An 18,733-nucleotide genomic window follows, 5' to 3' on the forward strand; every position below is an offset into this window, starting at 1 on the left:
CTACCTGTTCTGACTGTTCTTCCTTTTCCAGACGTTGCGCCCATTCAGTCTGCTTTTCCTTTTCTGTTTGTTGTGACTGTTCACTCTGCTTGTCCTTTTCTAGTTGTTCTGACTGTTCGAACTTTTCTAATTGTTCTTCATGTTCTGGCTGTTCTTCCTTTTCCGGATGTTGGGACTGTTCTGTCTGCTCTTCCTTTTCTGGTTGTTGCGACTGTTCATTCTGCTCTCTGTGTTGAGATTGGTCAAACAGTTCTGGCTCTGTTGATTCGTTTGAGTATTCGTTGTAATATTGTGACGCAACCCAATTTGATGGCTGCGATTGCTCTGACGGTTCAGAGTTTTCTAAGTGCATGGGGTCAGAGTCTTGTGGCTCCACAGAATGTTCTGTTTCTTCACAATGTTTTGTCTGCTCTGATGGCGGTTCTAAACAAAATGGCTTTTCTGCTTGGTTATTCTGCTCTGGTTCCTCCTGACAGATTTCTGTGAGGAGCCAGAGCTCTGGCGGTTGAAGGACCTCTGCTCTCTGTTCAGAATTTGACGTGTGATTGACTACTTCACATGCTAGAGGCTCTACAACTACACATGCTAGAGGCTCTACAACAGTCTCATTGGAGACATCTGTATTTTCATGTATGTTTTCTAACTGCAACCATACTGTCAACTTCTGAAACTCTGACTTCTGAGTCGGTTGATCAGGCTTTATTATTAGTCCAATATGGTTGCTGCACTCTCCAAGCTGCTCCCTAGAAATTGGAAGAAATGTGTCTATTATTTATTATTTAATTATATAATAACAACACAAATGAATAACAGCCAAAGGTACAACATGAAGTAAGTGCAGGGCAGTTGTGTTTGCCTCTTCCACCCACCTGTCATTTTTTTTAAATAAAGGCTTGTCACCATCATTGCTCTTACGGTTAATACCGCTATTGCTATTCATACAGCTTAGGTTGAGTTTAAAAACGCACACATTTGCTTTCAAAGGACCACAATGCAAATAACCTCTCCGGGACTCCCGCTGGCCTAACGGTCCAGGCGCATACCACAACCACATAGGCTCTGATGCCTGGCGGCATGTCGCAGGTTCGGTTCCCGATCCTGACTACCTTTGCTGCCTGTCACTCCCCTCTCTCCCCATTTCTTGTCAGTCTTAACTGTCCTATCAATAAAAAGGCATAAAAGCCCCAAAACAATTCTTTAAAAACATAAAAAGGAAATAATCTCTTTTTTGTGTTTTGTCATTTTGATAGCTACGTACAAATGCAGTTATACATGTTAAAGGACGACTTCACCCATGTTCAATCTATCTTCATATAATTGGTTCTCATGCTTATGATGAAATCATTTTCTGTCTGTCTCTCAAAGGAGGGCTGTGGACACTTCAGAAAACCGCCTACAAGTGGCATCATTCTTAGGCAGGTTTATTTTTTCAAACAAGATTTTAAGTGTAATTGTTTAGATTTTTATGAATGCAAGAAAAATGGCTTCCATTATAGCATACTAACTTTCCAAGAATAGAAAGCCTGCAGTTTCTATCAGCTTGGATTCCCCATCGATGACGTCACTATGGTTTCTGAACTGTCCACAGCCCTCCTCTGAGACACAGACCGAGTAGACCAAAATCGTGCCATGAGCATTAGTGAGGACCAATTATATGAAGATACGTCGGAAATAGGTGAAGTCGTCCTTTAATGTACAGTTTATGAATTGCTGTCAATCAATCAATGAATAACATGGATATCCACATTGTCCTTATACAGTATGAAAACTTAAAAGTCATATTACTCACTTTTCACATGGACCATTTGGAAGAACTGACACAAGTTCTTTATTCTCTTCATTGCCATTTGTCACAGTCTCCTCACGTTCCTCATTGTAAGTTTCATCTTCGACTCTTCCCAGATGCTGCTCTTCAGTCTGGAGACTCTTTACTGTAGCAGAGCGAGGCTCTTGCTCCAAGTCAGACTGGCCAGTCAGCAGAATGTCAGGCTTTTCCTGTTCCTCTTCCAGTCTTGAGTCGACCACATTCTGCCTCTCCACCCCAGGCTCAGAGCCTACAATCCCCTCCTCTGTGATCACTAATGTCTCTGCAGGTTCAACAGCTTCTTCTGTCACCGACTGTCCATCCTCTTCCTCTATATCCGACAGTGAGATTTCTGCAAGCCCATCTAGATATGATAGGGGAAATTAGCATGTGGTCTAGTGACTAGTAAATATGTAGTCACATTAAAACAATCAAGGAGGATTTTGTAGAGTAGAAGTTTACATCACTTTAAGACAAAAATGAACAGTACACACAATTTCTATTTATATAATTCGATTTATAACGGTTACACCCACCATCAGTATCGATACATTCTGGTAGCTCCCACACTGGATCTTCCTCTTCCTGTGTTGTCCGTTTTGTTTCTTCCTCCGTATTTAACATATCACATGGCTACAGATTGCAACATACAGGATGTTGTGTTAGGGAACTTGCGATTAACCTGAAATAACTTAGACATACAGTAGCTATCGGTATATACTGTAGACAGCATGTACAAATGCAGATCTACTCTCAGGCAGACTGGTTTAGCAGAACACACACACATACGCACACGCACACACAATCGTCATTCTGTGTCCACATACATACCTGTGAAACACTTCCTTTCTCCTCTACAGTTGAGTTTAGAGGCTGTAGTTCCTCTAGCCCATCATCATACTGCGTGTCCTCCTCTGAGGTAAACTCAGTGTCTATGTCCACAGCGTGAATTGACCGCGAGTTTGTGAGAGGAGTAAAGTCTAGCCTAGCCGCACCACAAGAGTCCAGCTCATCATCCAAGCTGTTGTCGACTGTAGGGTAAGCCGTCTCAGAAGAGGGGGCAGGCATGTCCCATTGCACCGTAGCAAAAGACAGAGCTACAGAAGGATGTATCATGGGGTAAACAGGTAATATTATTGGACCCCACTGGCTTTCTGCCTCCTCGGGATCATCCAGGTCTTCAGCAGGTGGAAGAACAAGGGGTTGTTCTTTGCTGTGAACCTTGTTAACTTGGACCTCTTCCCAGACAATGGCTTGCTCTTGCTCACTGAGGTGGGGATGGTCTACTGGTGGCCAGGATTCCTTTCCAGGATTTGGAAAATGCTCATTGTCTGAATCGTATGGAATAGAGGAGAACATGCCGTCTTCTTCCATTAGCTTCTTCTTCAGTCTGCCCTTGTGTCAGGGTGTCAGGTTTTTGGCTGGGTGTGTAGCTGTGAATGCCTGACAGTTAAAAATTGTTTTCCGTTGTATGAGGAGTGGCCATATTTTAATGATGTCACCCAAACGCCATCACAACATGGGACCACTAAGATGTGGCATGACCTCCAATACAACGCAATGAATGGAAGAAAATCTGTGAAGAAGAAAGGAAAACAATTATAAATCCAAAATAAATATTTTACTACCGGTACATCTCAGCCTAAAACCACAGTTCCTTCCATGTCCAAAACTAGACACATGTTTGAGTTAGGTTGAGCATTACTAAACAAACTATGGTTTTGCCAAACTGGTTCTTTGTGAATACCTTCACCAATGTACCATTGCCACAGTTGGAAAGAATGTAATTAATCTACATGAGGGAAGTCCTGAGAGACAAATAAAATATTCATAAATAATACATAATACTCACACTGAATTTAGCAGTTAGAGCAAATAGTATTACAGCATGTTTTAGTGTTAAAGACAATTACAGATTAGCATTATAATCCTTAATAGTGCACATGAAATGAACAAAGATGAAAGAAGAACAGAAACAATTTAGAAAAGTTTTGAAACAATACAGAATATACTAAGCTCACTCACCACTTTTATAGTCTAATAAAATTCCACGAAAGGAATACTGTATCTATCTTCATTCATTCACTTGTGAAATTGTAGTCTGGTGGGACGGATGTACAGTAATGCAATGACTTATACCAAAACGTTACAAAAGCACATCTGCACTTCCTGGACACAGACATCAACCAAGCGAGTGAAAAGAATGAGAGAGAGAGATGGAGAGAGAGAGAGAAAGACACACACACACACACACACACACACACACACACACACACACACACACACACACACACACACACACACACACACACACACACACACACACACACACACACACACACACACACACACACACACACACACACACACACACACACACACAAAAAGCAGGGGTACAGCAAACATTGAGAATGACAGAGCAAAGGGCGGGGTTGAGGGGCTGCTTTTGGTAAGTGGTTTAACGGTCCAATGCTTATCTTAATACCACACTGCTGAAGTTGTGGTAATGGATAAAACCTGGAAAGATTTAAATAACGACATTCTCTGAATGGAGTTAACTCAATCCACAGATCTCATCTAAACACACGGGGCAACAACATGACATCAGCCAGCTGTGGAGTCAATGTTTGATTTCTTTTTCTGGACAGAACCCCAGTGCGACGTGGACAGCCATCAGTCAGAATGAAAACATTTTTGGTCCAAAAATAATGTTTAACCATGTGGGTTGTTTTTCCCCTCTCTCTCTCCGCCTCTTTGTCTATCTTCATTATTCTGTTGATGTCACACAACCAACATCCGAGAACATCTTTGACCACATTTCCTGTGTGGGTGCTTGCTTCTTGCTTCCTGTCAAGGTGCAACTAACTCTCTATGTCGCACCAATAGAGTGATAGTTCAATCTAGGGCAGTGTTTTTCAAACTTTGTGTGCCCAAGGCACACCAATGGACAAGTCACAAGTCAATATCTCAAGGCTCTAAGTCCAGGATGACAACATCAAGGAATGGACGAGCTGTACTGTAGCTTCCAAACCCTGCTATACACAGCAGAGGCCATGGGATGACTGAGTGAGTGTGAGATAGAATTTGCCTCTGTATTGGGAAATGAGTGCACACAAAGTACTTGAAATAAAATAAATTCAAAGTATTCATAACCTTTTGTATAGTTGTATATACTGCTATAATAATGTGTGGTTGACTTGACACAAAATCCCAAGACACCTGGTCTCACAGCACACCATTTGGAAACCGCAGATCTAGGGCAAACCTGCCTCTGCCAGGCTGGGGCCTCACAACAATCGGTACACGTTATCTCTGGATTCATATGTCTAAGATGTATCTACTGTGAGAAGATACGTTATTTAAAATAGTTGGTGTTTAAATCTGTCAAATATTTTGTTTGATATAGCAGCAGTTTAGAGATAATCTTCAGTGGTGCCTGATGAAATCTTCTGCAACATTGCAGATGGAAAACAAACCTTTTTTAAAGTTTAGAAAAGGTTTCAGATATTGCTCTATAGTTAGATCTTATGTCATTTTAACCACATAGGCCCTATCTTTTGAAAATATTTTTGAATGAATGAATAAATAACTAAATTATTTGACACTTAATTTAAAAGAGAATGGAACAAGTATGGTATATGGTTGCATGGCGGAATCATGCATCATTCTACACTTCTGAAGAAGAGCAATCAGGCTTGAAATGTCACCAAAGTAAAAACCATATACTGGGAACAGCAAAATCGGTGTGCGGACTTTTTCTTTCTTTTATTGTTGATTAACTTTAGTCCAGCACCCAGCCTATATGGCTCAGGATGTGCATGCCTTTTATGGCTGTTTAGCAGCTTATGTTTCCATTCTACACACATCACATCACAGGCCAGAGGAGATCCATATAACACAGCCTCAGGCTGTATCATGCATGAGCAAACAGAACAACGAATAAAGATACCCAATGTCAAAACAAAAGATTAAGTTGGTGAACAATAAACATAATAGGAAAACAAAGATCAGCATGATCAAACTTTAAAGAACAACATGGCCTTAGAAGTAATGTACAGTATAAGAGTCAGGCTTTGAGGACTGAAGTCTGACTTACCCTCTCTAGGCTCCTGAAAGATGATCATATGATGATACAGTGTGTGAGACTGTAGGTATGTCAAGTCTTGTGGGAGGGAAAGTCTCAGCACTAGGCTAGTGGTGTAGCTCTGTCAAATAGCTGATCTTCAGAGACAACACGTCACACACACATACACACACAAGACATCGTGCACTTACATGCGCACAGAACAATCAACTTTATTTTTAGCTGTATCTCTCTACTCTTACCATTACGTCCTGTGTTTCATGCCTACTGATGTGCTGCTATGACAACTGCATTTCTGTATCTATCCACACACACACACACACACACACACACACACACACACACACACACACACACACACACACACACACACACACACACACACACACACACACACACACACACACACACACACACACACACAGAGAGAGAGAGAGAGAGAGAGTTATCCTTCAGAGCTGCTTGTCTCGTTGCTGCTAAATAGATCTATTTTCTCCTCTCTTTGTCATTAGAGTCTCTTATTTGCCTGAGGTGTCACACAACTAAACACATGATGCAAGTCATAAGCCCTGGACGGACCTGATGTGAACCCCCCCTCCCTCCTCCTCCTCCTCCTCCTCTACTGTCCTACCTCTCCTCTCTGGATAGATCGGGATCATCATACTTCCGCCTCCTCTCTCTCCGGCTTCCAACACGGACACGCTTGAGGAAGACTGAGAAGACGGAGGGAGGAGGAGGAGGAGGAGGAGGGGTAGAGGCAGATAGGCGAGCTGGAGGAGGCAAACAAAAAAGGAAGACACGGGACATTGTGATTGGCAGTCAGCAGCCTCTCTCAGAGACACCTGAGAGGCCTGGCTGGGGCCTCCGCCCATGCGCCGCACGCCTTGAAGGCGCACACACACACACACACACACACACACACACACACACACACACACACACACACACACACACACACACAGGGGAGTGGCCTTTCTTCATTCCTGTGCAGCAGAGTGCTGTGGTAGATGAAAGACATGCTATGCAAGTTATATAAGCCAACAAAGCATTATAGGACCAAGTCTGACAGAGATGACAGGACAGTGACATCACCAGCTGGCGTCACTAATGTCACCTGCGCTTACCTGTACATCACTCACTCTGGATTAAGAGTGTCTGCTAAATGCCTAAATAGTACAATGTCCTAGTGTGTGCTAGTAGGTCTATAAGTATAAAACTGCCACTCACATTCAAACTGCCATAAGCCTACCCTGAGAGTCTGAAAGCTTAGTTTAAATAAATCAATAGCCATGTACAGTATATGGTTAAGAAGAGTGTAAACAATGATTTACCTCAGATTTCCGTGAGCAGCTGCAGTGTATAGTCACTTTGTTTAGCTTTCCCAACAAGCACTTCGGTTTTGGGGTTTTGACGTTTACTTATTTTTGGTATGTATCAGTAACTGCTTCCGAACGGCAGAGGGCAGTAAAGATGTGTGGTCTGCTGCAGCTCATAGAAGCAACAATAAAACAAACAGGGACTCCCTTTTCCCCCAGGTGTTTCGTCCAGGTGGGCGTGGTTATATGCCTGAACCTAACCAGTCAATGAACCTAACCTAACCTAACCTAACCAGTGTAAAGTAAATGTAGTTACTAGTTACTTTGCAGATTTTTACAAAACATACATTAACCACTTCAGCCCAACTTCAGCCTCAAATATACATTTCAGCCATTTGAAAATAGAAGATCTACAAGCTCACAATTATGCGACGCATTGTGAACTTGTAGATCTGCTATTTTCTGATTTTTCACATCTTATATTACATTTGTAAACTGCAGCCAGCGGTTTTTGTTTGGTAGACACTAGACACGACCAAATCCAGCACTCCAATTGGCTATAAAGCCCATGGATCTGTAACCCTACACCAGCCCATACAACAACGGGCGCGCAGCAGCGACAGCCTGCATTCTGCTACCTCCCCTCCTCTGTCCCTCTGCTCTCAAGACAAGTAGGAATAGGGAAGAAATAGCCAACCAGCAACCAAGCTTTTCTTCTGGAATTAACAAACTAGAATCCACTGTTACTGGGCTAGCTAGCCGAGAGCCTGTAGCTAGCTAGCCGAGAGCCTGTATCTTACAAGAAGTTCGCGGCCCTTCGGGCCACTCACCTCTAGAGTTCACAGCAAGATACTGTCTGTCTGTCTGTCTGTCTGTCTGTGTGTGTGTGTGTGTGTGTGTGTGTGTGTGTGTGTGTTGTGTGTGTGTGTGTGTGTGTGTGTGTGTGTGTGTGTGTGTTGCTAAAATGAAAACATTGAAATAATGAAAATAAAACATTGGCAGGCCTATTATAGTAACAATAATAACACAATTAGGCCAAAACTTTTTTTATTCAAAAAACTTTTTTTTTTTCAAAAAAAAAAATTCAAAAAATTCAAAAAATTAAAAAAAAAAATTTTTTTTTGAAGCGGTGACGCTTCCAATATACAGCATTGTCTGTTGCCGTCGTCTCACCAGTGCGAACAGGATCTGTGCATGTGCGCGCGAGAGAGAGAGAGAGAGAGAGAGAGAGAGAGAGAGAGAGAGAGAGAGAGAGAGAGAGAGAGCGAGAGAGCGATGCTGATTTCTAAACCGAAAGTGAAACTTTACAAACCGCACGGAGAGAGAGAGAGAGAGAGAGAGAGAGAGAGAGAGAGAGAGAGAGAGAGAGAGAGAGAGAGAGAGAGAGAGAGAGAGTCCACGCATGCACTGTGTTTGTGCACTGCTTTAGGCTGTTGTGTGATCACAACAGCCTATCACAACACAGAAATTATAGATCTAGAACACATAGAATTTATAGATCTAGAACACTAAATTCATAGATCTAGAACACAGAATAAAAAACAGATCTGGAACTGCTCAAATTCACCGCTTCACTTCGAACCGAGGTTCGATTTTTTAACTTTTTTTTTTAATTAAAAAAAAAAAAAAAAGCGGGCGTGGACTCTAGATGTGAGTGGCCCGAAGGGCCGCGAACCTCTAGTTTTTATACATTTGAAAACTTGTGAAATTGGTCATTCTGCATAATGAGTACTTTCTACTTTTGGTACTTTAAGTACATTTTGATAACAATACTTACTTTTGTACTTTTACTCAATTTATGAATTCCGGACTTCTACTTCCTCAGGTTCCCCTGAGGGCGAGGCGCGTTAGGGGACCGTACCTATGTTCCCCAGGTTCTATGTTCCCCATTTACCCCCACAAAAAAGGTTCTATGTTCCCCACTTACCCAAAAAAGGTCCTATGTTCCCGAGGTTCTATGTTCCCCACTTACCCCCACAAAAAAGGGTTCTATGTTCCCCGCTCAACTTAAAAAAAGGTTCTATGTTCCCCACTCATCCAACAATGTAGAAAACATTGATTTATAATTATTAATAACAACTCAAAACACAGTAATGTATTCATAGTATTCATAATTAAAGTAATTATAATTATGAATACTAGTGGGATAGGGGGCACTAGGGATATCTGGACACCATACTTGTATGACTGGGCATTTGGACGAGTGGGCACATCTTAAGGGTGGAGACATCTGGGCAACTGGGCACCTAAATTAGGATTGCCCACATGTTCTTACTGCCCAGATGTCCCACCATTTCCTGCATTTGAGCTAGGCATTTTGAGTTGGGAACATATAGCCTACTTTTTTGGGGGGCAGGGGAACATAGAACCTTTTTGTGGGGAGGGTGGGTGGGTAACACAGAACCTGGGTAACATAGAACCTTTTTGTGGTTGAAGTGGGGAACACAGAACCTGGGGAACATAGGGACCCCACTCCTTAACCCTGGCTGTAACCTCAAAACCACACCCACCTTGACGAAACACCCGGGAAAGAGGGAGTCCCGTCAGGGCCGTCTGTCCTGTCGTCACTTTCGTGCGACCCGTCTGCTGTGTGCTTTTGTTTGTTCCGCACACGGCAGCAGCGACGCACACACCCACTCCTAGAAGAAGATACATGGTGTCTTTTCTTTATGTTTTTGTATTTTGATCACTGCTAAATTCATCGCCTTGTTTGGATTGACGTTTTAAGCGTGCCCGGCTGGCGGCTGGTTGGTCAAGCATCATCATGGCCGTCTCCAACGATCTGAGAGTGTTCCTGGAGTCGTCGCTAAATGAGATCTTCAAAGCCACTGTCAGTGACATACTGGACTCGGTGGACAGGACCCTGTGTGAGTACCAGGGGAAGCTGCACCGAATGGAGAGCGAAAACGAGGACCTCAGACGGATGATCTATGCACAGAGCAGCACGGAGTCTTCTTCAGCCAGAGGTACGGTGGTCCAGGGAGAATGAAATGGAAATAGTGTTTATTTTGTATACATAAATGCCCTGTTTAGTTGTGTGCAGCGCTAGCAGGCTGGCCTGTAGCTCTGGTCAAGAGCGTCAGCTGCACTGACCTTTTGTTCAGAGTCAGCTAGTGCAAGTGGTTGTCAACCCTTTTCACATCAATGTCCATTATTCTTTTGGGCATTTGAGCCACGGACCACCATGTGATGAGATCTAGCCCCTCAGACCCAAGACTTAGAATATTTGGTTATCGCTGGATTCGATTATTATGTCCAAAATTCCATGCATGCTGTGTTGATGTTGTTGGTACCATAGGAGAGATGACGGGCAAACTTTGATCAAAATAACTCTTCTTCTACATTCTCTAATTGTGTAAGAGACCATTTGGTTTCATTTTACATTCTCAAGAGTTAAAGATCTATAAGGGTCCAATTTGGTTACCAACTCTCCATCATTTCCTGGGGACCACCTGAAACCCCCTCAAGGACCACTGGTTGAAAGTAGTTAAAGTAGCTAGTAGTGGCTATTTGATGTGACAATTGAAATCAGTATAATGTTGATGAAGAAGCTGCAATACGGAACTTATTTTAATGAATAAAAACGTATTTTAAGTAACCTATAATATGGTATAGTATGTTATTACAGTATTACTAACACATCACATCTGCAGTGGTTGCACTTGGCACACTTACCGCTTTATTCACACATACACAGTAGATAGATATTTATAACCCACTCAAGAAACCGCAACCCAGCAACCTTCAAGCACCTTAAGCCAGTGGTTCTCAAAGTGGGTTCCAGGGTGTCCTTGAGGGAGTTCCAGGGGGTCCCCAGCTAAACAAGTTAATAATATTACATATAGTTTACAAACATATACACCCTATATACAGCAGCTATTTGAAAATAGCCTAATAATTAAAAGCTCACTGGGAGCTTGTAGATCTGCTATTTCCATCATTCATTTTGAACACAAATCTTGTATGGGGGTCCATGGCACAACATATTTTCACATGGGGGTCCTTGACCTGAAAATGTTTGAGAACGAATGTCTTAAGTGCTAGGACCAATGAGCAAATGTAACTATAGATATAATAAATTAAAAGCAGAACTATAACGACATCAAAGAAATAAAGAATAGCAGCAATAGTAAGAAAGGGTAACACCGACTGTACATTGGTCATTGATTCTTGAAGGTGCTGTGTGCACGGTTCCTACTTCTAAATGTTACCCATGTGTATGTGCACGGTGTGCACTGTGAAGTATGTGCATAATAATTATATATGTATATGTATATACATTCTTTCTATGAGAAAACTGTTCAGTCAGTTGGCTTCTTAACCCATTTAGAACGGGTACACATTATTGTGTATCATTATTTTATGCTTTAACTATTAAAAAATAACAGATATACAAGCTCACATGCGAGCTTGTAGATCTGCTATTTTTGAAATTTTTTGAATCCTTCTTAAGGTTTTTTGAAAAAACGATGTTTCTATGTCAGCAATCTGGCCAACCATCGTCAAAGAAAAGGTCCTTTTCACTCAGTTAGTCTGTTCTTGAGAGACTATGTCAGTGGTTCTCAAACCTTTTCATGTGAAGGACCCCCAAACTGATATGTATTTGTCACTGTCAACTATACTATTTTGTTTCTAATTTTTGGAACCTTGTTTTTTTTTTTTTTTTTTTCACAGACATGAGTGACCAGGACACTGCACTACAGTACGGACCTCTGGAATGGGATGCTTCTGCCTTCATGTCTGCTCAGGGTGCGTCCATGTTCAAAATGTCCATATGCAGCAGTGACAAGAAGAGCTCTAGGAGGAAGAACAAAGACAGGCAGAGGGAGAATAGAACGCCATCTGCAGCCTTTTCTCTACCAGCAGCCACCCAAATGGTTGAAGAACCCTGCTGCGTGACTACGTCAGATGCCGGCGTGCCCGACCCGCCTTTAATATCGATAAAAACTGAACCTGGTGCCCTAGGTGACGGCGGCTGTGCTATCGATCTCTCCAAGCCTTCGCCCCTTCTCGTTCCAGTTCCTAGGCCAATTAAGTCAGAGAGCCCCCCTACCGTCAGCTATGAGAGTCAGGATGTGTATGGGCCTCTGGAGCTATCTCTAGGTCCCGATCAAGACTCGACAGGCGGTGACAGCGAGGTCAAAGTCACCATTGTTTCTGACAGATTCTTGGAGGTGTGTGAGGATGAGGATGCACCCTTTGTGAAGTCCGAGGAGGACGAACCTGAAGAGAATCTACAATATAGTCATGATGGAGAGGGGTTCTCTAAGGCAGGCTTACCCCCTACTGAGCATTTACTGAGCTATTACCCTGAGCCAGAAGTGGATGCTGCTGATATTAGTGGAAAGGGATTCACACCAGACGTGATAAAGCGTGCGGAAAAGGACCGCGTCCCCGAAACAACAACAGATTTCTTAGAGAACCGCGACAACTTTTTGCGCTGCCCCGCGTGTCCCAAAACCTTTAGTCGAGCGACCTCCCTCAACATCCACATTAAGACCCACAGTGGGGAGAAGGCGCACAGCTGTGGCTATTGTGGCAAGCGTTTCGGTCGGGCCGACCTCCTGAAGTCACACAAACGCACGCATACCGGCGAGCGGCCCTACTGCTGCAACATCTGCAGCAAGAACTATGCACACCCCAGTCAGCTCAGGATACACAAGCGTGTTCACACCGGAGAACGGCCGTACTCGTGTCCTTACTGCGGGAAGCGCTTCAACGAGCACAACCAGCTCAAAGTCCATCTACGAACGCACACAGGAGAGAGGCCTTACAGTTGCAACCAGTGTGGCAAGACGTTCAGTAACGCAGGCAACCTGCGCATTCACGAACGCATTCACACCGGGGAGAAGCCTTACTGCTGTGCTCAGTGCGGGAAAAGATTCAACGGTCTGGGTGATCTGAAAACACACTACAGGTAGGGCTGTCACAATCATTACATAATAATAATCGCCTAATCGCAATTATTTGAGGTAATCGCGATTATTTTGCATAATCGTCATAATAGTTTCCATGTTGAGAAATGTTAATATAGTTACAAACACTTTAAAAAAGTAGTGGAAATGGCAGATCTACAAGCTCACAACGCGCCGCGATGCGACGCGTTGTGAGCTTGTGGATCGGCTATTTCCACTATCAATGTTCTTTTTTAAGAATAAATTTGTCAAATTATGTCAGTAATTTCTTTGTATATTTAAGTTGTGTGTCATGATTGCCATGTGCAACTTCAAAGCCTAAAAAGCCAAACAGAAATGGTAATTGTCAACGACAGATACACAATTAAATCGTTAATCTCAATTATTTGAGTGATAATAAAGTACCTGAGACGAATAACAGTCTAAGTCCGTATTTAAAAATTTTGGATAAAGATATTTTTTTGATTTACCAGACTGTAAACCACAAGCTAGAAGTTTTTAATCTCTTAAAGTCTTAATGTACTCCCCTCTCATTTTGTTGAATTAGATTTTTTTACTTAAATCATATATATTAGGAATTATAAGACATAATACTTATGGAAAGTGGAAAAACAGTATATCTCCAGCAGTTTGTGGAACAACAGTCTAAGTCAGAAGCAATATTCAGCAGACAAAGGGAGCAGATAACATTAAAACCGACAATTAAACAAAATGAGGGGGGGATTGCATTAACAATTTGTGGTTTACAGTCTGGTAAATCCAAAAATATATATATTCAAAAAAAATCTAATATGGACTTACTGTTAGTCGTCTCAGGTACTCAATTAATCGTCATGTAAAATGTAAATGTCATAATCGTGACATCCCTGATTGATTGCAGGATTCACACGGGGGAACGGCCCTATAGCTGTGAGCTGTGTAAGAAGACCTTCAGCCAGGCCGGCCACCTCACCATACACATGCGCATGCACACGGGAGAACGGCCCTACAGTTGCACCGAATGCGGGAAGAAGTTCACGGTCGCCAGCAGCCTCAAACTTCACCTGAGAACTCACACGGGGGAAAAGGAGTACATCTGCTCATACTGCAGCAAGAGCTTCAGCAGGTCTGGTCACCTGAAACGACACGAACTGGTCCACACCAAAGAAAAGGTCTTCCTCTGCAGCCAGTGTGGCAAAACCTACACCGACCAGTCCTCCCTCAAAAAGCACCTAAAGATGCACGCGGCCAGGGAGATGAAGGAGGCCCAAATGGAGGGAAACACCAGCACGGCCGAGGTAAACTCTGACGCTGCCCAGTTGACTGATCCTGCTGACCCGTCTTCAGCTGTTTAACCACCTAAGACCTTTATACTTCGTTGTAGGCGTGGGCGATATGGAAAAATACAATATCACGATATTTTCCCAAGCTGTATCACGATACACGATTTTATCACGATTCTTTTTCACGTTGGTTTTTATGTTATTTTTCAAGTTACTAAAACTTGACTCTAGGTTCCTTTTTGGGAGGTCTAAATTGAACAATTTACAAGTATGTAACTCTGACAGTATAAATGAAACCAATGTATACTGTCAGAGTTAATTGGAAACCTTGACATTTTAAAGTTTGAGAACTACTGATCTAGACCAAAGTGCAGGTTTAAATTGAATTCTGCAATGAATATCTGTATTAACGATTAAACAGGATTTTTTTCTTCAATTGTATCACGATATATACGATACCTCTGAAAAGGCATATCGTGGAGACATTGTATCGTCTCAACGATATTTATCACCATATCGACCACCCCTACTTCGTTGTATGACAAATAGTGAAAATGGCTGGTCTACAAGCTGTAGCTCTGTTCTTTTCGCTGAATGTTCACCTGTTATGATGACGTGCCCAGAATAAGGACACTAGGGTTCATGTGGTTAATGAAATGTGTGAGCCAAATCCTTGAAGGTGATTAATAAGCTAAAGACTTGGAACAGATCGTGCTGTATATGATTTGTGTTACAGTGCAATACACTGTTGTCTAATCTTTGCTGTAATTTAGTAGGCCTACAATATTTAGCAATATGGTATTATTAATGATTAAATTAATTATCTCTGATGATAAAAAAAATTGTTATTCTCCTTGTAGTCTGCATACAAGCCCCATTCCCTTAACTTGATTGTTGTTTATTCTCAACATAATTGTTAACGAAATTATGAACGATGCCAGAGTTGCATATGTTACCAAAGTCTCTAACATAAAATATTTTGGAAATTATATGGGAAAAGAAAATGCTTGAATGGGTTTTTTAATTAAATGAAGGTGCTTTTATATTCTCGTTAACACTACTAGGTTTCAACAGGTAGAACATTGTGCAACATCACATTGAGTCTACAAGCAAATCATTAATATTGTGCTGTATATAGCTTTAAGTATATGGTCAGTATTCTGCTCATACTGACAAGAATGTATTTATATAGGCCTAATGTTAGACTATGAGACCCAGAGATCTTTTAATACAAATAGAACTGCGTTCAACGATATTCCTTCTCAATAACTGTTTTTACAAGCCATACTGATTTTAAAGATGTTGTGATCTTAGAAGAACATTTGTTATAGGTTGAAAGGTGTACCACCAGAAATCATGTCTATTACCACTAAGTATGTACAAGTCGGGTTGCAAGTAAGACGTAAAATATGTTTCTGTATGATGATAGGGCTACTGTAAGTGTTGTTGCAGCTGATTAATATGCCTACATAACAAGTTATTTTGAAATGGCTATTTGTTCATGGGAATTCAATGTGGAGTTTTTCTTTTGTGTGCTTCATGTCTAAATTAAAAAAAAAGATCATTCAAATGTCCCAGTAGTTTTATTTGCTGCTTATATTTACCATATCATCTAATAAAATGAGGCAATGGTTTTAGATTAGAAAACAACATTACAACACATAAAAGTCCACAATTACAGTATTTTGCAGTCAACATATTTTGTGCATAAGAGCTAATGCCACACTGTACATTAGTTATATTCAGAATAACAACATCTGTCCTTTTAACAAACATTGTGAAAACAACATACATACTGTGTACATACATATTGTTCGTACAGTAGCAAATCAAGATTTACCTCAATGCCAATTCAGTTAGGTTAACCTGTGTTACTCTGGCAACACAGACCAGAGCACCATGTCTTCTCTCTGGACAGATAGAGCACAGGCTGGATGCTACTGCTGAAGTCCATCAAGCCAAATGCAATATAGTGAATATAGCAGCGGAACACATCAGGAGAAAAATATTGCTTGAATGGGAATAGTGCCACAGGTGGAAAGTAGTTAAAGACAATGATGGCCAAAATGATTAGGACCATCTTGAAGGCTCTCTTTTTGACAGGGTGCATCTCATCCCGCCCGGGCACCGACTGCCTGAGTGCCCAGAGGATTGCGCTGTTGCAGAACACCATGAAGGCAAACGCCGCAAGGATCAGGACAGTGAAGGCCATGTCAAACTTGACGATAGTGCCCACGCACTTGCAGACGGCGTAGGCCAGCGTGACGAGCCATACTGCCGTGACCAGGGCAGCTCTGTGGTGGTCCTTGAGTTCAGTGAAGGTGATGGGGTGGAGCACGGCCATGTAGCGGTCCAGGCAGATGCAGGACAGGAAGAACGGCGAGGAGTCTTTGACGCCGTAGATGAAGCGCAGCACGTACCAGGTGCTGCTACTCGTCAGGTAGACAAGTTGGCTGATCTCCAGAGGAATGGTGAGGCAGAAGAAGATGTCCAGCACCGCCAGGTTGAGTATGTATATGTCCGAGGTGGACGACTCCCCCTTGTTCTTGTGAATGAGCCATAGCACCATTATGTTTGCTGGAATACCTAGCATCATGTTAATGAGCTGCAAGCTCAGGTACCAGATCAAGACGGCTGGCATGTGTACGCAACCCTCGTACACTGTCTTCTCTCCCTCACTGTAGTTGATGGGTCTTCGGGAGATGAACAGCAGAGAGGAGTTGATGTAAAATACCTCCATGATGGCTGGACTGGTGTGGTCTCGCAGGAGGACAACAGATGGATAGCCAATAGTGATCCACCTGGGCAAAGAATAAAATAGTACGATCAGTATTTACAGTACATTCAGCATGAGAGAGATAATTGGAGTCTGAAGGACTGTTTACCTTTCTTATCAAGACTGTTTTCCTATCATACACACCCATGTGTACTTCCCGTAAAGCTGTCTATTATTTGTCTATATCCTAATGGAGCATAAATGTCTGAATCTGCTCTCTTCATTTGACTATTTTCTGAATGAAAATAATTTGTGTTGTCGCATAGGTAATTCAGTAAATAGAAGACAACCAATAGCAATAACAATGCTTCTTCTCTTGTTAAGTACTGTATGTAAGTACGCTTTCAAGTAAATCTCACAACCTATGATTTACAGCTAAAATGGATGTAAAATAGTATGTAAAAATCTGTTTTTAATTCCATAATCATTCTAAGGCTGATATTGTAAACTGGTGTTACCTTTCTAGTCCTGGGAGCTACAGCTGACTGAACTGCACAAGTGCACAGGTGCAATATCTCTGAAAACATTCAAATGGTGCAGGTATGTTTTAAATATATATTTCTCATACAAGCACACACTATCTCCGTATCTCCGTATCAGCCTAGCTAGAGATCCACAGCTGGCTTCCGTTTAAAGTATTTCATTGACTTAACTGGTGGTAAAACATTACCAGTCTGTTTAGCACATAGCAATAACAATCATTCATGCACTGTACATGGCTGTTATAAGTGGAAAAATCCAAAAAGCAGATGATATAAGGTCTATATTGATATATATGTACAGTAGGCCTGTTTAAATAGAAATGCCAGGTGGCATTCGACTATGCAAATAAAGTGACACGTACCTGTTCAAGGAGAATAATGCAGCACAATTAATCCAGTGGTTGTGTCCCCACTCCCTACTTCATCCTTGTTTGGCTACATACAGTATGTCTCTGTATAAGCAAAAACTGAGCCCTCAACTCAAAATGAGATGTGGAAAACACCCCTTCACTCGTGACCAAAGCCATAAGAGATCCTCCTACGTCCAATCAGTGTTGTTGAGAGAAGGCAGTGGAACCTGGAAGTTCTCCCTCTGGATGTCATGATGTCTTGTCTGGCCCCCACCTGTAGGTTAATAGTAATACAGTCATTTTCCATAGCTTTAATAGATTGTCTAAACGATATAATAGCTTGTATTAATTGTAAAAGTGCTGCAGTGTACAATGAGGCCATTCATGAGGTTTATGAACGTACACTGAAATCTGAAAACAAATTTGGCACGAGGAGTTTGATTAGTTTGTTTAAAGAACATGTACAGTAGCATTAGCCATTGTCTGTTCACACCGATTGACAATGATGCAACAGGCCATCGGTGCCTGGCGGAAATTTGGTGGTAAACAACTGATGCAACAGTCCAGAAGAACCACTTTTGAAATTCATTGTAATAATGTGTAATCTGTTACATGACTCTGACATGAGTTTGAGTTGTGATGCCTGTCGGTTGATACAGACGGGCTGTGGTGACTTTTGTCTCTATATCCAGCAACACTATGAAAAGAAAGATCTTTCCAAACACAATATATTGCTGTCCAGTA

At 41.9% G+C, this 18,733-nt stretch overlaps 2 protein-coding genes across 2 annotated transcripts; one reads left to right on the plus strand and one right to left on the minus strand.

Moving 5' to 3' along the window:
• Positions 1 to 9,917: 9,917 nt before the first annotated feature.
• Positions 9,918 to 14,723, plus strand: LOC308299330 (uncharacterized protein). The gene is made up of 3 exons (XM_080743090.1): positions 9,918 to 10,170; positions 11,879 to 13,121; positions 14,000 to 14,723. Exons 1-3 carry the CDS (start codon positions 9,969 to 9,971, stop codon positions 14,451 to 14,453), a joined length of 1,899 nt encoding a protein of 632 aa, XP_080599216.1. The 5' UTR covers positions 9,918 to 9,968; the 3' UTR covers positions 14,454 to 14,723.
• Positions 14,724 to 16,242: 1,519 nt separating this feature from the next.
• hcar2 (hydroxycarboxylic acid receptor 2) lies at positions 16,243 to 17,121 on the minus strand (the record flags this gene model as incomplete). Its single annotated transcript, XM_080743428.1, has 1 exon — positions 16,243 to 17,121. The coding sequence occupies one exon, from the start codon at positions 17,119 to 17,121 to the stop codon at positions 16,243 to 16,245; it is 879 nt and encodes a 292-aa protein (XP_080599554.1).
• Positions 17,122 to 18,733: the final 1,612 nt, after the last annotated feature.

Source organism: Nannobrachium achirus (genome assembly GCF_963921795.1).
Source record: "Nannobrachium achirus genome assembly, chromosome: 15".
Classification (NCBI taxonomy): domain Eukaryota; kingdom Metazoa; phylum Chordata; class Actinopteri; order Myctophiformes; family Myctophidae; genus Nannobrachium; species Nannobrachium achirus.

What these genes read in the sequence shown, in the direction of transcription:
- LOC308299330 (XM_080743090.1), top strand. Translation starts at nt 9,969, where the DNA reads ATGGCCGTCTCCAACGATCTGAGAGTGTTCCTGGAGTCGTCGCTAAAT. An exon ending in GGAGTCTTCTTCAGCCAGAG is followed by an intron (nt 10,171 to 11,878) that starts GTACGGTGGTCC and finishes TTTTTTTCACAG; the next exon opens with ACATGAGTGACCAGGACACT. An exon ending in GATCTGAAAACACACTACAG is followed by an intron (nt 13,122 to 13,999) that starts GTAGGGCTGTCA and finishes GATTGATTGCAG; the next exon opens with GATTCACACGGGGGAACGGC.